This window comes from Ictidomys tridecemlineatus, chromosome 12 (assembly GCF_052094955.1).
Source record: "Ictidomys tridecemlineatus isolate mIctTri1 chromosome 12, mIctTri1.hap1, whole genome shotgun sequence".
In the NCBI taxonomy this organism is placed as follows: Eukaryota; Metazoa; Chordata; class Mammalia; order Rodentia; family Sciuridae; genus Ictidomys; species Ictidomys tridecemlineatus.
The window spans coordinates 32,185,040-32,209,223 of record NC_135488.1 but is presented as its reverse complement, the minus strand read 5'-3'; the positions used below and the strand labels follow the sequence as shown (position 1 = coordinate 32,209,223).

Below are 24,184 nucleotides of genomic sequence, written 5' to 3'. Positions count from 1 at the left end.
TCAAGACCGAATTCTTCTTTCCTTCTGATTCCACCTCTATCCACAGGGAAGAGGAGAAGGTAGAGGAGATTCAAGAATAAGCACAGTAGTTCAGGTGACACATAAATGGATTTGGGACTGGGTAGAAGGGGAGGGATTTTTTAAAAACTTCCAAAGACAATAGCCTAACTGGTCTAGAAGGTGGCAAAGAGGGGTGACAACATTGAAAAGGCCGGCTGCATTTGGCAGAAGATCTTGTGCTCAGGCTTTTACATGACCGTCCTAAAAAAAAAAAAAAAATGTCCTCTAGTTGAGCTAGAGGCCAGGCAGGGGTGAGGGGTGGGCTGGGATGCCTGTGGGAACACGTGGGAGGAGAAAGAAAAAAAAAAAAAACAGAAACAATAGGAGTCAGCAAGTGAGATGGCAAGCAGGGTACCAGGCCTCAGGATGAACCTGGCTGGGGAGCAGGAGGGAATTGCCACCAGGGACTCTGAGCAAATCAGCGTGGCTGGCAAACGTGACGGACACAGAGCACAAGGTCTGGGCGACTGCAGCTGCCGCTGTTGGGGAAGCCAGGGCACCTGTGCCCTCTCAGATTGAGGAGGGAAAGTGCAGGGTTGAGATGGCAGAAGGGGGCGCAGCTGCATCAAGAGAACTTGGCAAGGAGGACCCATGCGTGCGCCTGCTCACCCAAGCCGTAGTGGCCAGGCGCTGTGCTGGTGTGGCCCTCCTTCTGGGTCAGCACGGGACTGTGGTGCCCTTTTAATAGCAGAGGAAGGGAGTGTCCTGGCCGTGATGCTTAACTGCAGTGGCTTAAGACAAGGCAGAAGTGGGCAGCCCTGGGCCTGCAGCAGCTCTTCCTGTCCCTCCCCTCTGCCCCCATGGTGTGAGTTTAAATGATGTGTCCCCAAAATAAATGTTCAAGTCCTAACCCCCCAGGACCTGAGAATGTGAACTTAGTTGGAAAAAAAAAAAGGTGTGTGTGGGGGGAGTGGTCTTTGCAGATGTGATCAAGTTACGATGAAGTCCTGCAGGATGAGTCCTGCTCCAATATGCTGGTGTCCTCTTGAGAAGAGGAGAGCCAAGCAGACACAGGGGAGGAGGCCTTGGGACAAGGGAGGCAGAGACCAGGGTGTGCAGACACAAGCCCAGGAATGGCAGAGCTTGCCGGCCACCGCCAGGAACCAGCGAGGCACCCAGGAGCCTCTGACTCGCTGATCTAGGGCTTCTGGCCTCCAAAACGGTGAAAGAACCCACTTCTGTTGTTTCAAGCCAAGGTGATCAGGAGATGGAGGACAGGGACCCCAGGGAGCCAGTTCACCTCCTTGCGTAGCCTTCGATTCTCACAGCACTGCATTCCAAGCAAGTAGGCGGGGAAAGGACAGAGAAAAAGGATGTGCCAGTTGGCTCAGGTGGCCTCGTTTTATTAGTGGAACAATAGCTTTCACAGCTGCCTACTCTCGGGGGCCACAGAGATGATAGTCCAACCCAGTGGCAGACAGGGAGGTGAGCGTGGTTTAGAAATTCAGCTTCCACACACAGACACACACACACACACACACACTCATGATGTGTATGTATAGACAAAACACGGTATTTACATATCTTAAAATTTACCAATTTCAAGTGCACAATCAGTGAGTTTGGGTAAATGCATATGATCGCAGAACCCAAACCCAATAAAACGTTTCCATCTCGCCAAATTCCTTCCTGCTGCTCTGAGGTTAGTTCCTTCTCCAGCCCTGAATCCTGAAAAGCACCGATGGCTCTTTGGCTGTAGATTAGCCTTTGGGATAATTTGATGAAGATGGGATAATATAGCATGGAAGTCTCTTGTGTCTGGCCTCTGTCACTCGACAGAGGGCTTCTGAGGGATCTTATGGGTTGTGGTCGATTGTCCGTGGTTTGTGCCTTTTTGTTGTGGACTAGTATTCCTTTGTGTGATTGAAAATAATGGGTTTGCTCACTAACCCATTGCTGGGTTGATTTCTGCTTTGGCTGGTATGAATAAAGCTTCTGTGAACATTTTCTCCTAAGTCTTTAAGTGGACATGATATCTTTACATAAACAGTTTTATTATGTATCCTTTGGGATTCTCTACTTAGATAACCTTGTCTCCGTAAATACCTAGGAGAGGAGTGGCTGGGCTCTGGGGTAGGAACATGTTTACATTTAGACAGCTGGGCTTGGTGGCGCTTATCTGTAATCCCAGGGATTTGGGAGGGCTGGGGCAAGAGGCTCCCAAGTTCAAATCCGGCCTCAGCAATTTAGCAAGCCCATAAGCAACTTAGCAAGACCCTGTCTCAAAATAAAAATTTAAAAAACAACAACAACACTGGGGATGTAGCTCAGAGGTTAAGCACCTTGGTACCAAGAAAATAAATAAATAAACTTAAATTTAAAAGAAGCTGCCGAGCTGTTTCCAGTGTGGCTGCAGCAGTTTGCATTTCCCCCAGTAATGATTTTTCTGGCCATTTCACATCCTCGCCAATACTCCGTCTTGCCCAATCTTGCCAGTCTTACTCATTGTCGCCATCACAGTGGGTGTGAAGCGGTATCTCATTGTGGTCTCCATTTACATTTCTCAAATCCTTTTCATGTTTATTTTTCCATTTCATTTATCTTCCTTGGTGAAGTGTCTGCTCACATTTCTTGATCAATCGCTTAACTAGGATTTTGTTTTCTTAATATTGAGGTTTTGTGAATTGTGGATAGAAGACCTTCACTATACCTGTGATCTGCAGAGTTTCTCCTAATCCATTTCTTGCCTTTTCATTTTCCTTAATAGTGTATTTAAAGAGGAGATTTTTAATTTTGATAACATTTTAACTTTTTATGTCTCATCTCAAAATTTTGGCCTAACCCCAGGTCACTAAGATTTTCCCTGATGTTTTCTTCTAAAAGTTTTATAGATTTAGCTCTGACCTTCAGGTCTGTGATCCCTTTTGCATTCATTGTTGTATGTGGTATGAAGTGAGAGTTGAGGTTCATTTGGTTGCTTTTGCATGTGGCTTATCAGCTGATCAGTGCCATTTGTTGAAAAGGCTATTTCCCCCATCAATTATCTTGGTACTTTGTAGAAAAATCAGTTGACCTCATATATGTGCCTCTGTTTCTGGACTCTTGACTTTGTTCTGCTCACCTATATTTCTATCCTTATCTAATACTGTACTTTTACTGTAGCTCTATGAAAGTCTTGAAATCAGGAAATGGGAATCCTCCAATTTTTAAAAAAATTTTATTAGTTCCTTTTATAGGTGACAGTCGAATGTATTTTGTCATATCATACATACATGGAATATACACAATGAGGAGTTACACTGGTTGTGTATTCTTCTATGAGCATAGCAAAGTTATGTCCAATTCATTCTACTATCCTTTCAATTCCCTTCCTTCCTCTCCCTCTGTCCAATCTAATGCACCTCCACTCCATCCCCCACCCCTAATTCTTCCTCTTGAGGGTTCCTATCTGCATATCAGAGAGAACATTTGGCCTTTGGTTTTTTTGGGGATTGACTTATTTCACTTAGTATTTTACTTAGTCACCAGTTCCACCCATTTACTGGCAAATGCCATAATTTCATTCTTCTTTATGGCCGAGCAATATTCCATTGTGTGTAAGTACCACATTTTTTTTTATCCATTTATCTGTTTGAAGGGCACCTTGGTTGGTTCCATAGCTTAACTATTATGAATTGAGCTAATATAAACACTGAAGTGGCTGTGTCACTGTAGTATGCTGATTTTAAGTCCTTTGGGTATATAGCGAGGAGTGGGATAACTGGGTCAAATGGTGGTTCCATTCCAAGTTTTCTGAGGAATCTCCATACTGCTTTCCAGAGTGGTTGCACTAATTTGCAGTCTCACTAGCAATGTATGAGTGTACCTTTCCCCCTACATCCTTACCAACATTTATTGTTGCTCGTATTCTTGATAATTGCCATTCTGAATGGAGTGAGATAAAAATCTCAGTATAGTTTTAATTTGTATTTCTCTAATTCTAGTGATGTTGAACATTTTTTCATGTATTTGTTCATTGATCATATTTCTTCTTCTGTGAAGTGTCTGTTCGGTTCCTTTGCCCATTTATTAATCTGGTTAGTTGGATTTTAGTGTTAAGCTTTTTGAGTTCTTTATATATCCTGGAGACTAATGCTCTATTTGAGGTACAGATGCCAAAGATTTTCTCCCATTCTGTCGTCTCTCCCTTCACATCCTTGATGGTTTTCTTTGCTGTGAAGAGACTTTTTGGTTTGATACCATTCCATTTATTGATCATAGATTTTGCTTCTCACACTTTAGGCATCTTGTTGAGGAATTTGGTTCCTAAGTGAACATGTTGGAGATTTGGACCTACTTTTTGTTTTAGTAGGCACAGGGTCTCTGGTCTAATGCCTAGTCCTTCATCCACTTTGAGTTAAGTTTTGTGCAGGGTGGGAGATAGGGGTCTAATTTCATTTTGCTACATATGGATTTCCAGTTTTCTCAGCATCATTTGTTGAAGAGGCTATCTTTTCTTTCTCCAAAATGTTAAGGGCACCTTTATCTAATATGAGATAACTCTATTCATGAGGGTTTGTCTCTGTGTCTTCTATTCTCGATCATTGGTCTTCATGTCTTTTTTGGTGCCAATACCATGCTGTTTTTGTTACTATAGCTCTGTAGTGTAATTTAAAGTCTGGTATTGTGATGCCTCCTACTTCACACTTCTTGCTAGGGATTGCTTTGACTATTCTGGGCTTCTTATTTTTCTAAATGAATTTAATAAATACTTTTTCTATTTCTATGAAGAACATCATTGGAATTTCAACAGGAATTGCATTAAATCTGTGTAGCACTTTTGGTAGTATGACCATTTTGACAATATTAATTCTGCCTATCCTAGAACATGGGAGAATTTTCCATCTTCTAAGGTCTTCTTTCTTTCAATTTCTTTCTTTAGTGTTCTGTAGTTTTCATTGTAGAGATCTTTCACCTTTTTTGTTAGATCTATTTTCAAATATTTTATTTTCTTTGAGGCTATTGTGAGTGGGATAGTTTTCCTAATTTCTCTTACAGTTGATTCATCACTGATGTATAGGAACACGATTGATTTATGGGTTTTAATTTTATATCCTGCTACTTTAATGGATTTATTAGTGAATTCTAGAATTTTTCTGGTAGAGGTTTTTTTTGGTGGGGGGGCATCTTCTAAATATAGAATCACGTCATCCGCAAATAGGGATAGTTTGAGTTCTTCTTTTCCTAGTCTTATCCCTTTAATTTCTTTCATTTGTCTAATTGCTCTGGCTAGAATTTCAAGGACTATGTCGAATAGAAGTGATAAAAGAGGGCATCCTTGTCTTGTTCCAGTGTTTTAGAGGAAATGGTTTCAATTTTTCTCCATTTAGAATGATGTTGGGCTTGGGTTTAGCATATACAGCTTTTGCAATGTTGAAGTATGTTCCTAGTGTCCCTAGTTTTTGTAGTGTTTTGAACATGAATGGATGTTGTGTTTTGTCAAATGCTTTTTTTCTGCATCTTTGAGATAATCATAGTATTCTTATCTTTAAGTCTATTCATGTGAGGAATTACATTTGTTGATTTCCATATGTTGAACCAACCTTTTATCCTTGGGGTGAACTCCAGTTGATCATGGGGCACTATCTTTTTAATGTTTTTGAATGCGATTTTCCAGTATTTTTTGTTTTAAGAATTTTTGCATCTGTGTTCATGAGGGATGTTGGTCTAAAGTTTTCTTTCCTTGATGTGTCTTTAGTTTGGTTTTGATATCAGGATGATATGAGCTTCATGAATAGATTGGAGGGGTTCCCACCTTTTCTATTTCATGGGATAATTTGAGGAGGATTGATTAGTTCTTCTTTGAAGTTCTGGTGGAACTTGGCTGACAATCAGTCTGGTCCTGGATTTTCTTTGTTGGTAGGTTTTTGATGGTGTCTCAAATTTCTTTATTTGAAGTTGATCTGTTTAAATCCTGTATATATTCCTGATTCAATTTGGATAGATCATATGTCTCTAGAAATTTGTCGATGTCTTCAAGATTTTCTATCTTATTGGAGTATAAATATTCAAAATAGTTTCTGATTATCTTCTGTATTTCAGTAGTGTCCATTGGGATATTTTCTTTTTCGTTGCAAATTTTAGTAGTTTGAGTTTACTCTTTGTTAGCTTGCTAAGGGTTTATCAAGTGTTATTTATTTTTTCAACTTTTTGCTTTGTTGATTTTTTGGATTGTTTGTTTTAATTTTATTGATTTCAGCTCTGATTTTAATTATTTCTTGTCTTCTGCTGCTTTTGATATTGATTTGTTCTTCTTTTTCTAGGGCTTTGAGATGTAATGTTACGTTATTTATTTGTTGACTTTCTCCTCTCTCAAGAAATGAGACCAATGCAATGAATTATCCTCTTAGTACTGCCTTCATAATGTCCCAGAGATTTTGATGTGTTGTATTGTTATTCTAGTTTACTTCTAAGCAAGTTTTTTTTAAAAAAAATTCATACCTGATTTCTTCTGCTATCCATTGGCTATCAATGGCATATTATTTAGTCTCTAGGTATAGAGTAGCTTCTATTTTTTATTTTATCATTTATTTCTCATTTTTTTCCATTATGATATGATAGAATGCAAGGTATTATCTCTTTGTTTTTGTATTTGCTAAGAGTTGCTTTGTGGCCTGAGATATGGTCTATTTTAGAGAAGAATCTGTGTGCTGCTGAGAAGAAAGTGTATTCAGTCATTGATGCATCGATGAAATATTCCACATATGTCTGTTAAGTCTGAATTATAAATTATATTTTTTAGTTCTATAGCATCTTTGTTTTTGTTTGGAGAATCTATCCAGTTGTGAGAGTGGAGTGTTAAAGTCACCCAGTATTATTATGTTGTGGTTTATTTGATTCTTAAAATTGAGAGGGTTTGGTTGATATATGTAAATGCTCCATTGTTTGGGGCAAAAATATTTACAATTGTTATGTCTTGTTGATGTATAATTCCTTTAAGCAGTATTAAATGTTCTTCTTTGTCCCTTCTGATTAACTTTGTCTTTATGTCCACTTTATCTGAGGATAGAAACTGCTGCCTCCAATTATTTTCCACAAAACGATTTTGACTATTCTACATGTCTATACAGTTTCTATACAAATTTCTACATAATTTTACAATCAGCTTACAATTGGCTTTTTTTCTACCAAAAAAAAAATCCACTAGGATTTTGAATAGCATTTGCATTGAATCAATATTGTGATTAAAGTGAAAAGATGTGACCTGTAGCAATATCATGTTTTCTAATCTATGAAAACAGAATCTCTTTTTAAATTTCCCTCCACAATAGTTTTCAGTTCTCAGGTATAGATTTTACACATATTTTAAAAAATACATTCCTAAATATTTTCATACTATTGTAACAGCATTTTTATTTTATGTTTTTTCCAATTGTTCACTGCTGAAATATAAACATGCAATTGATTTTTTAATGTCCATCTTACACCTTGTGACTTTGCTTAATTTACTTAGTGCTAATAGCTTTCTTATACATTCCTTGGGATTTTCTAAACAATTGTGTATCTTTGAATGAAGATATTTTAATTTTTTTTTCCTTTCTTATTACTTTGGCTAGCACCATGTTGAGAAAAGTAGTAATGATGGACATCCCCGCACTCAGTGGACTTCATCCTATTATTTCCTGTCAACAAATTATATTTCAAGGTGAAGAAGCTTCTCTGTCAGTGGCTTTTTTGGTTTTTGTCCTAGTAAATCTGCCTTTCTGCCAATGTGCTCTAAGACCCCATTGTCTTCCTTTCCTTAAGGGAAAGCACTTAGCCTTTTACAGTTGAGTATTATGTTGACTATGGGTTCTTTGTTTTTGTAGATCCTCTATGGGGAAGTAATTTTAACTGGCTATATTGCTGCCCAAATCTGTATGAGGTTTTTATAGAAAAGGAGGGAATGGATATGAGCATCTACCACACAGAAGATGTTTCTTTACATGTCAGCAATATGTCTCAGCTGTGTGTTGACTTATTGGGAAATAAGCATATCTTTTCATTAGACACTTTAAGGGTGGGCTGTTGTTCACATTAATTATTAAAGGCATATCATTACTTATTAATGGTACTGTGTGTGATAATGTGTCTTTGCAAACAATGTATTTGGGAGGGGCAGATTTTGCAGGGAACTACCTATCCTCAGTTCCACTGGGAAGCTGGGTGGCCTGTGGTTAGGAACATGGGTTAGGAATACTGGGAGCCAAGACACAGCTCAGCTCTGCAACCTTGTACAAAATTATTCGACCTTCTCTGCCAGTTTTCTACCTGCAAAATGAAGATATCAATAAAACCCACCACCAGGGGTTCCGAAGACTAAATGAACAGATGCAATTAATGCTTAAAACAGTTGCCAGTTGCCTGCTGCATTTAAATGAGGAGTGAGTTTGCATACACCTAATTTGCACCCACGTTTTTGGTAGCAGGCTCACTGCCTGAAGTAAAGAGCAACTATATCACTTTAAAAGTCCTCTCTCCTGAAAACTTACCTCAAGCTTTTTAAGGTGGTACATTTGGTTTCTATTGTTTCAAGACACTGTTTGCACAATTAGCACATCTTAAAATCTTGTGCATTGCATAGGAGATTAAAGGGTTATAGGCAGTGACACCCTTGAGGTGAACATGGTCACTTTGCTTGGAGGTTGAGCCAGAGTATACTTTCTGATCTGTTCACTTTCACCTCTTGACAGTGGGCTGGAGTGAAGCCCCATGTGGCTCCTGGATCAGCCCACCTGAGTGTGTGTGGACCACTATGAAGTCCCACTTGGCTTCATCTTATTATTTCTTGCCAACAAATTATTTTTCAAGGGGACAGAAGCTTCTCTGTCTATTGCTTTGCTGTGTGTCTGGCCATGCAAAGCTGCCTTTCTGTCAACATGCTCCAAGACCTAGGTGTGCCCCTACCTGCCCAGGGTGAGTTTGTAGGTAAGTAGGGGGCTACTTGCCAATAGGAATGAGGATGTACTGAGCCTGCCCCAGCATCAGTACCAGAATGATGACATATGAGAAAAGCTCTTGAACTGGCTGGCACGCCTTCCAGGATCTTTCCCTTACCTTGACCTTGCCTTTGCCTTTTCCTGGGGACATTTTGAAGCCATGTCAGCAGATATGCAAAGAGCCCTCTATGAGGTTTTATCATCTGAAATCTCTTGTCCAGCCAGCTGTCTGTCCTGGTTTTCTCTTTATCAGGGCAGTGAAACACTTATTCCACACATTGAGTTGTTATTATTATCAGGAAATGCCTTTGGTTCTATGTGTACCATCTGCAGCGTTTTATTCATCTTCTCTGACTCCCCTGCAATGGAGGGGGTGGTTGGTATGTGTGAATAGAGCCTATTGGACAAGTTCCTGGTGTTCTTCTTTATGGCGTGATGGGTAGTTTCAGCATCTCCTAGAACTTCTGGGAATGGTTGGCTGGTTCTTGCGCTTCCACCTGCAGGCTGCTCCCTGAGAGTCACCTGTCTCTGCCACAACTTTCCAGCTGTATTTGTGACACCAATGCAGAGATGCATGGATCCAGAGATTGAGGAGACATTGTCCTCTCCCTCAAGTGTCAGGAGACGCCCAGTTAGGTGTGGAAGCAAAGCCGTCTTCTCCGAGCCGTGCCCGCTGCCCTGGGTGATCGTGCTAAATTATACATGGGCAGTGACTTTCGGCAGTGCTCTTTTTCCACTGGGACACAAAGCCTTCTGTTGTAAGAAGCGTTTCCCCCCAGCAAGACCTCCAGGCCCCGGAGAAACTGCAGAGTTACGGGAAAGCAGAGTGCTTTCCACCCGAGAGAGCTCCTGGGAGCGTGAGTTAAAACAAATGGGAAGTAGGTAGATCAGGTCGAACTTTCTATTTGAGTGTCATTTCCTTGAGCAGCAAAAAGATTGCTACAAGTTTAAGTATCAAGCCATTAGGTTTTCGAAACAAAGAAAGGCAAGAAGGAACAAAGAAAAGTCAGAAGTGCCAAATTTAACTCTTTTCTCTGCTCAGATAAGAATCTGCCCTTTGCTTCGCTGAAGTGACTCCAGTTCTCGGCTTCCTGATGCAGCATCTTTCTCTTGCTTGTGTATTTTCTTCGTTCTTATTTTATTCTAGCCATGTTTTCTCACTTCCCTTCAAATGAAAAATGAAAAGAAAAAAGGTGCCCTTCATTGAGGAGGTTGAAAGACCACCTAATACAGTGAAGATCCCCCAAAGTGACTCGTTGATTGAAACAGTGTCACAACATACTGTGCCTTCCGCTTCCACGTTTATGCCAGTGCTCCACACATGTCAGATGTGGACACTACCAAAGAGCAATGCTTGGGACGCCACAGGAATTCAGGAGGTAACCTGGAATCAAATGGAAGCCCCTGATTACAATGGGAGGAAGGAAGGCAGGCAGGGAGGGAGGGAGGGAGGGATGAGAGAAGGTGGACTGGTCACGTTGAGGATTGGATTTAAGCAGTCAGTTCTAATCTTTACAATTCTTCAGGTGTGAGTGCCCCTATTAAACAGTCCACTGTCTCTGTGCATTTACCTTCTCCTTCAAGTTTCTCCAATGTCTCTCACTGCTCAAGAATTGGCCGTGGCTGGCTCCATATTTGACATGTGAGGAATTACCATAAACACGGACCTGGATTCCCCATACATCCTTGATGACATTCACCCACCTCATGAGCCCCTTTCTGATCATGGAGGCCGGCCCACCAGAGACCTTGCCCATTCTTATGGTTATATTAAAAATTGGATGTTTGCCATCTGTCTTGTTCATTTCTCTCAGAATGTCATCAGTGGCTGTTTTTCTTCTGTCAATGTACCAGGTGGTGACCAAGAAAGAGGACTTCTTCCGTGCCTGGAACTCGTGCCTGCACCACATCACTCTCCTGTCCCTGGCACACACTCACAGAGGTCAGTTGGGATGAGTGTCTGTTCCTGGGCAGCTCAGGGCTCTGCAGTTCATCTGGGAATGAGGCTTTCCAGAGAAAAGACAGTCCTCACGCCAGTCTGAGCCTCACGTTGGACTTAGGGCCCTTAAAGACCAAGAATCGTGAAGCTTATGGTAAATCAGATCCCAGCCCCGTGGGAACTCTGACTAGATGACACCCACAAACCCATCCCTAAACACATCTGGAGCCTGGTGATGGCAGATGGCACCAGACAGCAGCCAGTTGGCAAAACGCCAGCTCCCCAGAAATGACCTTTGCCCCACAATGACTGTCATTCCTAAATCAACAAATGGGAGGGTGCACACCAGACAAAGCAAGGGTGTTTTAATAGGGCCACTGCCTCAGAATGAGAAGCACAGGACTAACTTTTCAACCTCGTCCTCTAGGTCACAGGAAACAGGGCCAGCTTTTTAAGTCAGGGATTCTCAACTAGGGGCATTTTACCCCCAGGGGGCACTTGGCAAGGCTGGGAGATGTTTTGGGTTGTCTGAGGGTGGGTAGCGTTATGGGCAGATGGTGGGTGGAAGCCTATCCTACAGGACGCAGGCAAGACCCCACAGCAAAGACTCTTCCAACCTAATACATCCGTCACTCTGAGACTGAGAAATTGGAATCTTCATTTTGGCCTCCAAAGACCAAAATAACAAAATACAATGAAACATTAACAATGAGTAAGATCCATGGTGGAGGGTCAGTGAAATTCTTGTTTAATCTCAAGAGTCATTTGTTTCACTCGGCATCAAGAACTGGAGACATGGGGAATTATTAAAAGAGAAAGTCCAGATGCTCGTGAGCTTGTGTGCTATGTGGGGGTTTCCACCACCCTGGGCCACTGCTGGCCCCAAGGGCAGGGCTGGGATGGTCCACCTCCACAGCTGCAGGGGCCTGGCTCCTGGTGTGTCTGGACACTGTCATGGTGGAATTCCTGCTGAGAGTCAGGACAGATGTTACAGCAGAACCCAGGAGAGCCTGCATCGTAGCCAGCCCCAGCCTGCTCACCACCTCTCTCCCCAACCAGGAAGTTCTAAGAGAGCAAAGTGCCATGTAATGAAGTGCCACATGATCCAGTGGCCAGCCCCTTCCTGCAGAGCTCTGCTGGGAGCTGGCTTGGAGGGAATGGTGTGGGCTCAGACCAAGCCTGGCCTCTTCTCTCCCTCCAAGGACCAGCTCTGGGGTGGTCCCATTCCTGGGGTGAGGCTCATGGTACAGAAGAGAAAGGACAGGAATGGGAATGTGCCAGGAGCACAGGTTCCTTGGGAAGCAGGAGGCCCCAGGAGTGCCACCCGGGGCCGGCCTTTGCACACAGTGACTGCACCGTGGAAGAACCAGGGCCACATTAACCTTCCTGATTCTGATTGGACTCCACCTCCTACACCCTGGGATGACAGGGAAGAGCAGGAGAGAGACCAGAGGATCAGGGCAGGGCAGAAGTTTCCCTTCCCTTCAGGTTATTAAGATGCAGGACGGGGTTCCCTCATCTGCAGATCCAGAAGTCTTCTCTGCACACCCACACTGTGCCAGACTCAGGGAAATTGAGTCATCTTGCTTGAACTTAGAAATGACTGATGCATCAACCAGAAATGTCAGTTTATTCACAAGTCAAAACCCAATTGCCAAGTCATGGGCACAAGGCCTATTCCTTCACGGGCACCTCTCCACATAGAATTGACTTAGGAGAGGAGGTGGCACCAGGCACCCCATCTGTGTAGCACATGCCCTCAGGCCTGGCTGGATACCTGAGTGTCCACTGTGATCCCCACAGGCCATGTACGTCCCTGGACTGGCTTGGTGCCCCAGTGCCAGCCTCACCCCTCAGAAGTGTATGTGCACTCTCCTTCTCTGTATGTTTTTCATATTTGCTGATCAGACTGAACTTTATCTGAGATATGAAGCCATGCCCTAGCCACCCCCACTGAAGGAAGGCATGCCCCAGGCTTCCCCTCCAAGTGTGCAGACTTCTGTTGGCTTCACTCCTAGGGCACTGGGGCCCAGATGCTGGGGTTCCTCCTTCTGGGCTTCTGTGCACTGACCACAGACACTGCCAATCTTGGAGCCCAAGGATGAGCCCTGTGGACTCCAGGTTTTCAGAAATGGGATTGTGTTTGAGAAGGGGAGGGGTCCAGCGATCAAGACAAGGATCCCTTCACCTTAGAAACCCGATGGCTCAGTGTGTTCGTTGAGAACATCTCTGTGCTTGGTGTGGGGACGGAGGATGTGGGCTCAGAGTCAAGTCACCTGGGCTCAGATCCTCGCGTTGTCTCTACAGCTGTGAGCGAGTAACTCAGCCCCTCTGGGCTTCGGTGACACCCTGATGTGGAGAGTGGTATTTACCTCATGGGGCTGTTGGAAATATTAAACTAAATGATCCTCGAAGTTCCTTGCTGCAGCACCCGACTCACGGTGTTTAATAAAAAACTGTATCACTATTAATCAGTAGGAAAATCTTAGTTCTCAGAATCGAAGTAGACCATGTAGACCTTGTTCCTTAAGAAGAAAAAGGAAGATGAAGCATCTGAGTCTCAGTGCACAAGGGCTTAACACCAGGAGGAAGCATCAAGGATTTGAAAAGAAAATCCAAATTGATTCTGAAACTTTCACTGGTATTCCAAAGTGTTTGCTTTCAGGAAATGAGTCCCCGGTTCAAGGTCAGATGAAGAATGTTTGAGTGTATAAAATAAAAGGAGAAGATTAATAAGAACTAGTTCAATGGCAGCATTTAGAAAGTCCAGGAATATTCTGGAACAGAACGATCCCTCTATACCAAGGAGGCTACTATGGATACATAATGAGCCCAAGGATAAGACCTTACTGAGCAGCACCAGCCAGGGAAACAGAGATGGTGCCTTCAACAGCCTGCTGCCCTCCAGCAGGGTCTCCCAGGGGTGGGAGAGGAAGTCGAGGAGCCCATCTGTCTTGGGTGACCAGCCAGGTCCTGCCTTCAGAGACTTCTGAAAGGAAGAGCTCAGGGAAGAGGAGACGAGGCTCAGCCTGTTAAAGCTCAGACCTCGGGTCACCCCACATGACAACACAGCCAGAGTTGAGCCATTTTTATTATGAACAAATGGGGGGAAAGCCTTCTGGCATTCGCGTCCGCTTGTCACCTGAGGACTGGAGAAAACCATGTTTGAAATGAAAATGCGAAGCGGTCCCCAGGGGTTTCTAGTGGCATGGAACGGTTACAATGATGAATTGTTATTTTTCTGTAATACCCATTTTTATCTTGCCCTAGAAATAGCGGTTCTGAAGCCTGGTGGCGTCTGACCCCTAAGGGCGCACAGGTTCCTAAGCAAAAAAAAAAAAAAAGGAGAAACTAAGCACTTTTATTAAATAATGGCAGCCAGCCTTTCCCAGCTCTGTCCAGAACAGTCTCTTGCTTTTCTTGCCCTCAGAGCTGGTGAGGAGTTCTCATAATGGAGCAGGAAGACATTTTTTCTTAATAAAGTGCCTAATAATTTAAAATGTTCACATTAAGAGCAGGTTTTGATTATATTAGAACATGGACAGGTAGGGATTTCTGCCTACTGAGGATTAATCTCACATTCCTCTTAAGGATGTTTGTGGGGTTTATTTTCGTTTGTTTGTTTGTTTGTTTGTACCAGGGATTGAACTCAGAGGCACTTGACCACTGAGCCACATCCCCAGCCCTATTTTATATTTTATTTAGAGACAGGGTCTCACTGAGTTGCTTAGCACCTCACTTTTGCTGAGGCTAGTTTTGAACTCATGATCCTCCTACCTTAGCCTCCTGAGCTGCTGGGATTACAGGTGTATGCCACCCTCCATCCCCAACCCCTGGTAATGTTTGTGTTTTGAAAGGAGACTTTGTTAACTGCAAGCGTGATCACATGCATTACTGACATTTCAGTTCCTTGTTTGATCCCACAGTGCTTGTTTGGTACTCTTTATGGAGTCAGTGTGTCCCTTCCAACTGCAGATAGGGTTATTTTATATAATTGCATTCACCTGGCTTTCACTTTGACATTTATGCCCTACATTATGTGAGCAAAGAAACATTCAATACCAGGACTTCAACAGGAGATGCTCTGTGAGTCTGGGTACTTGTGTTCAACTACCAGAGTCCCCCGAGTCCCGAGTCCTCCCATCCAGGCCTCGATGGACCTACAGTTTGCAAGTCAGCCCACTCTTTGGATAGTGGGATTCTGCTGCTGGAGGTGGGGGTAGGGAACCAGAGGGACCAGTGGACAGTGGCAATGTGTACCCTCCCTTCCCACTGGCCCTCATCTGCTGGTAGGACAAGCTTTAGCCAGTGTGACCCCACACTGGTGGCCTGAGGGAGGGGGAGTGCTGTGGGTACCACTGTCCCTGACACTGACCTCTTCCTTTGTCCAGCCCCCATTAAATATGTAGCCAATAGAGCTGCCAGAAGGTCTAGGGAGCCCAGAATGGCAGACAGAACTGCCAAATCGAGGCAGACCCAGAATCTTGGCAGCCCCAGCATTGGGAAGAGAAGGCAAATCCTGGCTCTGCTTTCTCTATCCCAGTCATGTGACTGAATTCCGACCTCTGAGCACTTCCTGTGAGTGAAAGGTGCCTCTGGGGGTTGGGGTTTCCTTCTCAAAGCTTCACTTCTCCCCTTGACCCTGGAGGTGAACTTGTACTTCAGATCTGCTGGACCTCAGGACTCCCAGGTGCTGCTTTCTAAGAAGGGCCACGGCTGCACCCTCCCCAGGACCCTAACCAAGCTCAGGAGCTGGTTGCAGAAGACAGCTGTCCTTAGAACTGTGACTCGCTGTCCTTTGACGGGGGTGACAGTGTATGAGGCAGTTTTATCACAAATGACCCAAGGACCATTGCACCGGGAAGAAGAAGAAACAAAAAAACAAAAAAAGGCAAAGTCTGACTCCTGGAGGTCATTTGTTTTGTGGAGTCCCCTTCAGAACAGAGTTTAAACCTCTGGGATTGGACAGAGGCTGATGAGATGTCACTTATCTGTTGGGCCTGGTGTCCTGGTGGGCTGAAATGCTCCCAGCAGTTCTTATCTACAAGTGCTTGCTCTGCACCCAAACCACGTTCAGTGCTTGGTTCTTGTAATTTGTTTCATCTCCATAACAACCCCACAGCGTCCACGAGGCACCCGAAAGGCTGGCTATGGTGCCTGGGATCACACAGGTGCATAGGACAGAATCCCAAAGGTCTGCTGCTCTCTGCCTATGTGCAATCCCAAAGGTCTGCTGCTCTCTGCCTATGTGCAGGGCCCATATTCATGCTGGATCTCACTCTTCCAGCTCAGAACTGCTGGGGGAAAAAAAAAAAGCAAGAGAAACACGCCCCCACATACACACTTTATATATATATATATATGTTTTCCTTTATTTTCATGTGATTGAAAAATCATAGTTTGCATGATGAATTGCAGAGATGGGGTCCTATTTCCATGCTGGATTGACATCTTCTGACACCTATTTAAAAACCAAGTTAGACTAATACCCACATTGATGGGCAAAAATGACAAAAAACAAAAATGAATTCACACTGAGTAACTGTAGTCTGTGAGTTTTCCATTGCCACTAGTGTTCAGAGTAAAACCTACACTGTGAGTACAAACAGAAATGGAGGCACTTTTGTCTTATCATAGTAATTCTAAATAAGATTTTGTATTTTTAAAACTTAGCCTATACCACATATTGTAAAGTTAAACACATTGGCAATAAACATAATTTAAATTTAGGTTTAAGGGACAACATGTTCTAATCTCAAAAACATTTAGCAAATAACCTTTGAGTTCACATGAGCCACCCACACAAAAACCAAAATGAACTACAGAAAAAAAAAAAACAGAAAAAAACAGAAAAAGCAACTGTCTGTTGACAACCAGATTTCTTTCAGCTCTTGAGTTTTTCATCTATAAATAATCTGTATGTTTCGCATCTGACCATTTTCTTAAACGGCGCCTCCTGGCATGTTCTCACTTTAGAGTGTCTAAAAGACAAGAATTAAATGTGTAAATCATGGAAACTATTAAGTTTTTGGAGGGGAGCTCTTTAAGACACATGCTTTTTAGATACCAAAAGTGTCAAAATGAGGCATTAAGATGATGTATTCTTTCTTTAGTGCATCTGTTTATCTTTTGTGAAATCTCAAGCTTGATAAATCACCAGAGATAAAAACATCATTTTTAACTTATCATAGATCCCAAATGCCAGGAGGAAAAACAGCACTGTGTCCTCTCTCTCATGAATTTACCTCTCTCCCTGCCTATGACTTATGAGATTTTATTTGCAGAGAAAACATAATGTTCTATTAACTTGAAAATGATGGCTTTTCCCCAGAAACGTGAGAACCAGGGAGGGAGAATAAAAGCAGTATTCATCCTCAGATCTAATCACCCAACAAGTTTCACTGTCTGCTTCAAGTGGCATAGAGTGTTACATGGGGAAGATCACAAGATAACTAAGGGTGAGGTTTTCACCAGTAGCTCATCTTCATCCACTGACACTTAGAAGCCCTGCTCTGCATATCAAAGTGGGTATCAAAAACTTGACAGGGAAATTTTACTTAATACCAGCGTAAATAGAAATTGGTGAAGCTAGCTCAATTCCTTGACCCTGTCCCCAGAAGTCACTCAGAAATTCTCAAGTAGCAGCCTGGATAATCAAGAAATTCCCATAAATTTTCTAATTATAAATGAAAATTCTTCTGTGCAGCTAGAGGACTTATTGTAGAGATGGTTCCTAAATGGTTCTTACTGTGAACTGGAGGATTGCAGATCATGAATCAAATGAATCAGTTCGTCTGCAACACAGAACATGGCAGAGCATTCCAGAATGTTCCAACCTGCTACTTCCCAGTATGTAAACAGTTTCCTGATGCAATGAATGAATATCAGAGTTTCTTGCCTTGTTCATATTTTATGATTTTTCACTCTTCAACTTAGAGCAAATCAAACTTCATGTAAACCTTCTTCAGGTCGTGGGCATACAGTGGAATTTTTATGGTAATGGTTGCTGATGAAGCTGATTTAAGGAAACACTCAGCTCTGTGGTAAGCTTCAGAGATGCCCAAAGTCCTGGCTGTACAGGACCAGTGGCTGCCATGAGCAGCTGACCTCCATTTCTTCTGCTCTTTCCACTCATAAGAATCATGTAAACCACACTAGTCCTGAAGAATGGCCTTGAGGGACTGCCTCAAGTGTGGGACCAAAATGGCAGACGTCCTGAGAAGTTGAAACTCGCTCCATTCTCCATCTCCAATGCCCATATGAGGACTGAAACCACAGAGATGCTCCACCCGGATTCGGCATCTGCTCAGCTGGCCCGCAGAGGCAGTACTGGCATGGAGCACCCTTTCTTTGCTCCCGTGTCTACCCAACCCCATCCAACATCCACTTCTTGAAGGTCTATCATGGGCTGGGGACTCTGTTAAGTTCTAGTCTTAAAAGATCCAGGAAGAAACAGCCCCTGCTTCCCAGAGGCATTGGTCAGACCTGGAACAAGAGCTGCCCGAGGCCAGGTACCCTGGGAGAACAGGAAAGCGATGCAAGTCAGATGAGGTATGGGGTGCATGGGGCTTCCCAAGGGGTCAGGAAGAAAGTGTTGGAGAAGAGGCCAGGGGAGAATACTGAGGGAACAAGCCTGGCAAGGTGGGTGGTCATGGGCATGTCAAATGCCTTTGGGGCTTGGCCTCTACTGGGTGGCCATGGGAAGCTGGGAATTGTCCCTACTGAGCAGGGTCCACCTGCACACTCAGGCATCCTGGAGGAAACTGTCCTGGCACTAGGAGACATGTGCTTTGGGGAAAGGGACCAAGATGTCAGCAAGTAGGCATGACCAAGAGGTCAAGGGACAAGGATTTAGTGGCAGTGGGGACCAAAAGGAGAGTTTGCTTCAGAGAAGCAAGAACACCGTGCTGGAGGAGGCTGCCTTGGGAACGGGGCAGAGAGCCTGCAGAAACAGCTATAGATGAGGGCTCCTCTGCCAGAGGGGCCCCGTCCGCACCCACAGGCTCCAGGCAGAGGAGTGGTCAGAGAGGGAGGGCCACGCACAGCTCGGCTGCTCTCCGGAACTGAGAGCATGAGCTGGTGACGGAACAGGCTGAAGATGGAGAAGCCAGCAGTGGCCCTCACCCTCACACACCTATAGGTCCCTGAGGGTCACCTCCACCCCTTCACCCAATCCCAGTGGGCAGGACACTGGAGCCACCATGACTGCTGGTTGCCAAAATGTCCGAGGCCCCATTGACCCTTTGCTTTGAAAACAAAACAAAGTTTTCCCTGAAAAATGAAACCCCTCCCTCCCCCTCTCCCTCCCTCCCTCCCTCCCTCCCTCCCTCCCCATTTCCCTTATGTTGTAAAGAGGTAGGCGGGGGACTTCAGAGGCCTGGGGCCGCAGCTCTGCCACTGAACTGAGAGCACTGCTGTCACACACAGGTGACAGGAGGGGGCTGAGCGATGGGGGCCATGCTGCCACCTTGTGCTCCAGAATCAGTGGAGATAGGACTTGCCAACCAGGGGCCGCCTGGTGAGGACACAGGGAGGCCCCTGCCGCTAGAGAGGGCCACCTGGCCCCAGGCACCCAGTCATGCCCCCTCCAGTTGGGACTGTCCTTTGGGGTAGCTTTAGCCTCTATTTCTACCATCCTGAGAGGGGCTGCCTCCCTCTGCAGCTGGCTGAAGTGAGACCCCAGTCTTGGCCTGGACGCAGGCTTCACGGGCCTGGCTCCCCCTCCCTGGGGAAGCAGGGTCTGGGTCCCCAGGGGGAGCTGGCTGGCTGTAGCGCCAGGTCTTCCTTCCCCCACAGGAGCTGCCCTCCATGCCGGGCCAAGGACAGGGACACAAAACAGTTTGAAGATATGAAGGCAGCTGGCTCCGGGCTGCCTGGACGTGGGTGGCTTCATTCACCCCCAGGACAGCTTTGAATTTCTAACTCGGGTTCCGCCTGCCTTAGGACCTCTGCAGCCCAGGGAGCAGCGTCCACCTCCGCCTGGCCCCTTCTTTTTGCAGCTTTGTCCCACCCCGAGTAAATTCTTCAGTTTGGACACCAAGCTCTTCCCTGGCCAACCTGGTCACCCCTTGACGTGGCTGAGCATCAGCAGCAGCACATTGCCCACAAGAGGCCTCTGCTGTTGGTACCGGGAAGGCATGGTGTTGGGGTACCTAGGGGAACATGGTACAGGCTCCGGTGGCCCTCCAGGCAGCCCATGGAGAAAGCTGCAGCTGGAGAAAGGCCAAGAGAGAGAGAGCCTAAGAGAGAGAGAGCCTAAGAGAGAGAGAGCCTAAGAGAGAATCCCTGTTCCCAGGCCCTGGCACAGGGATCGAGAAAGAAGCCAAGAGAACATTGTGAGATTGGATTTCGGAGCAGGTGTGGTTCACATGCCAGGGTCAGGTGTGCCTCCTAACTCAGCCATGGACGTCCAGTCTCCCCAGCAATATTCAAGCAGAAAACAGCGGATGGCCTTGTCCATGTGGGTTGTCATGTCTGTCCCCCTGATTTGCAGCAAGGAGTCATAATGACATCTACTCCTGACATCTACTTCCCTGTCAGGCACGTCCTGCTGGGCAAGGTCCTGCCTTCCCTGCAAAAATGGCAAAGACAGAGACGGCTGGGGGGAGCTGATGTCCCCGCTGCAGCGCATGGCCATATGCTTTTTCTCCCACCGGACCACTCTTCACTTGCATTAGGTCATTTTCCCCTAGGTTCCCCACCCCCACCCTTAGGCTGCTCGTTCTGTAAAGGACTATTCTCTCTGTGGGCTCACCTTCTCCCCCCACAAAGGTGGGAGGCTCCACCAAGGAGGATGTGGTTCTGCTCACCCGGTGAAGGCTCGCGGCCCGCTGCTGACCTGAGCAGCCTGGGGACCCCAGGAAGCACGTCGGCCTGCAGTCTCTTAGGGAAATCTGCCCCCGACAGACCTGAGCTGTGGGTGCTTACCCTGAGGCCCATCTCATTCTTACTGGGCACCCAGCCTCTTCAGGTGGAGGGACGTGGGTACCACAGATGCTTTCGTTCTGAGGGGTTTCTCCTCTTTAAGGGAAGGAGGGGACATGGCATGTCAACCTGTCAACAGTGATGCCTCTGCCCACAGCCGTGGGCTGAGAGGGGCTGCCCAAGAGTGCCCATGCCCATTCTTTCTGCTTTTGGGACTTGCTGACACCAGAGTGGTGTGAGGTGAGAGAGAAGCCTGCCATTGGCCTGAGAGCATGTGTCACACTGACCTCTAAGTGAAGGGAAGCGACTGAGAGATGCGTTGCTCCCCCTCTGCTCCCAGGGTGGCTGGTGTCCTCTGTGTAGAGGGTCCCAGGGGCTTGTCTCCTGAAGTTCAGCCACCCCATGAGGGAACCTCTGTGGTGTGGCCCTGGGTTCCCACCAAGGCACCTCAGTCCAGCTCCACAGGTGGGGTCTTGGCTCTGGGCATGGGGGACATGCCACTGGTGGAATGGGGTTTGAGCCAAGGCGCAGGCCTGTCTTCTGAGCGCTCTCCTGAGCCAAGGCCAGCAAGTCCATCTAGCACCAAAGACTGATCCCGAAAGAGAAACCCAGTCTCCCGTGTGGCACTGCAGGGCGTGGACCAGGGAAGAGAGGGTGATGGGAAGAGCGAGAGAAGCTTCCTCAAGGCACAGCAGGAGGTGCTGGTGTGACATTGTGCCCTGCACTGTTCTCTTACGCCCAGCCCTCCCTCTGTCCCCACCCCAACCCTAGAGGCTAGCACTTTCTCTACAAGTGACCGAGGACCTTGAGGACCAGTGAGGGCACAGGAGCCTTCTGTTGGTTCCGAGCACACTTTGGTTAGGTGAGAGCAGGTGTTTGGACATGGAAGAAATAATTAACATGAGAGTCGATGGGTCGCACCCGAGTGTCATGACGGAAACAGTCTGGAGAATTGGGTTCTATAGGTAACATTGGACAGTGCTCTTCTGATGAAAATCCATTATTGCTGATATAATCCTCTTTAAAACATCTGTGACTGTGAGTGTGACATCTAGACATCCTTGAGGGCCAGGACAGTGGACTCAGAGCACCCCTCGGTCCTGAGGCAGTGTAGCTCTGCCTGCCCTCAGGGGTGTGTGAGGTCCAATGGACCTGGGGTGGGGGAGGGCTGTGTGAGACTGCTGGGGCGGCCTGAGGGGTTCAGTGCAGGGCTGTGCTTTGCAAGAGCTGGGGCTGTTGCCAGCAGAGTGGCAGAGAAGGGCCTGCCGGGTGAGCAAGGCTTTGAGGCTGGCAATCGGAGGCTAATCCAGACAGGTTAATTCAGTAAAAAACTCTGTCCCTGTCCAAAGAAACAGGCTGAAACCTGAGGGGGCAGAGCAATCATGGGGACATTCAAGAGCAGGGATGAGAGTCTGTATTTGGGCACTTATTTAGACGCCAATTAAAAACTGGTGCTCAGGACACCAATTGGACTTTGGTGAAAGCTGGGTCCCACCATCAGGGAGAAGGCAAGGGTGGTTTATGGAAATGATCTAGATTCATAGATCTAGGGCTCTGCTGGCCCATTTCAATGGATCACTAAAACATCTGTTTGTGAACCTTCCTGGGCCTCCCTCCTCATTCTGCTTGGAAGGCTGGTGGGGGAAAGATGGCTGATACATCTGGGGGGGTGGGTTGTGAGATTTGCTGAAGCCAAATACGTGGGGCCCTGTTGTGTTGGAGTGTTGGAGCCAAGGACATTGGGCTGGAAGGTGGAGTTAGAAAGCTCAGCACCGCCAGGTTTTCCAAGGCAGGGGGAGCCCTCCCGTGGAGGACTTGGGATAGGGTTCCATCTCTGGGGGACAGAATGGCCAGGCTGTGGCTAAACCCAGGAGCTCTGGCTATTTGGGGTGGAGCTTGGCTGCTGGTCCGTGGCCTTGTGCTCTGATGGACTCATCCCAGCCAGGCAGAGAAGTCGCTGCGTGTGGGCCCTGACCCAGGCAGGGCAGGCAGGAGTTCCGCCATGTCACGAGGAAGGGCAGAAGCAGCCTGCCTTCGTGTCCGTCAGGACCATGAACTCTCCTCCAGGCCAGCCCTGATCCTTGTCTGCAGGAGGGTCGTTCACTGTCTTTTCTCCCCGTGCAGTGACCTTGGAGCAGTTCTCCCAGGCAGTGAGGAGCTGCCCAGACCCACAGGACCAGGCTCTGTTAATGAAGGTAGGTTACCAGATGAAGTACTGATTTCCTTGAAGCCTCTAGCGTTTGTGTGGCCCCGAGGAGGGTTCTGTTTTCACAAGCGGGAGTAAATTTATCATCTCTGAGTTTTGTGCTCCGTGGGGATACTCTTGTCATCTGCGGGTGGGAGGACTGCTGGTTAATGAGCACAACTGAGTGCAGACATGACAGGAGAGTGGGTGTCACCTACGAGCAGGGAAGCTGTTGAATTCTCCAGAGGGCCCTATTGGTCTATTTAAACTCATCTGACAGTCTTGATTCTTTTAGCAGATTTATGAGGCTTGGCCAAATTCCATGTCTCCCTCTGTATTTTTTAATTAAGACAAAGGATTCCCTCCATTCCCAGTCTGCCACCTCCTCTCTATTAGACACTTCATGTTAGCCGTTGGGATGAGCCTCTCCAGCCAGAGCTCCCTTGCCCGAGAGCGCCAGACAGATTTCTTCCCTTCTTGGTGACAACTATTTTATTCCTTCCAAATGACAGGAGCAGAGGTGTGGGTGCCACCTATGCTTGGGCATGCAAGTGGCCTGCATGAGTTTCATCGTTGCTTTGTCTTTGAAAGCAGTGGAGAGCTGCCCTCCCAGTGTAGAGCTGTTAGGCGCCTGTTTTCACCCAGAAACTGGGCACCCATGTCTCCATGAGGTCACTTCCATTTCACGCCATCAGGAAGCTGTGTGCACCAGGAATTGCATTTCTTCACCCAAACACCAGCTTCTTTGCCAGGTGTCCTCTGACTTTAGAAATGAGTGGAAAAAATAAGGTGTCACCATAAGGGATTTTCAATTCATTTGCCTAAGATGTGATATTTTGGGGCTGTTTTTTTTTTCTTTTCTTTTTTTAAGCTTTCAGTGATGCTAATTTCACAATCAAGAGGGGCTGTGAGTCCTAAGCTCTGGGTTCCTCCAGGAGACCCACGTCATAGCATGCCCACTTGGCAGTCCTGGGTGTCCGACACAGGAGCTGGCGTGGCAGAGATTCAGTATGTGGGCATTTCCTGCTGTTCTGAGGTGTCCTACACCAGGCTCTCCGTGCCCTGCCCTGTGCTCCTTCCTTCCCCTCTTTCCGGCCACTCATGTTCAAGGCAATGGGAACACAGGCCTTTGGCGGCTCTTTCTTCCCATCCTGTCTAGCATTTCTTCTGCTCCTTGCT

The 24,184-nt window shown here is 46.2% G+C and overlaps 1 protein-coding gene across 6 annotated transcripts in view; it reads left to right on the top strand.

The window, feature by feature from the left end:
• Acoxl (acyl-CoA oxidase like) overlaps positions 1 to 24,184 on the top strand; it is a 337,320-nt gene that overhangs the window by 266,386 nt on the left and 46,750 nt on the right. For 4 of the 6 annotated variants that reach the window (XM_078028311.1, XM_078028313.1, XM_078028310.1 and 1 more), the window contains 2 exons: positions 10,812 to 10,899; positions 22,945 to 23,015. In XM_078028311.1, coding sequence (XP_077884437.1) covers positions 10,812 to 10,899; positions 22,945 to 23,015 — 159 coding nt within the window. The remainder of the gene's footprint in view (positions 1 to 10,811; positions 10,900 to 22,944; positions 23,016 to 24,184) is intronic. The other 2 variants (XM_078028315.1, XM_078028316.1) reach the window with 1 other exon arrangement.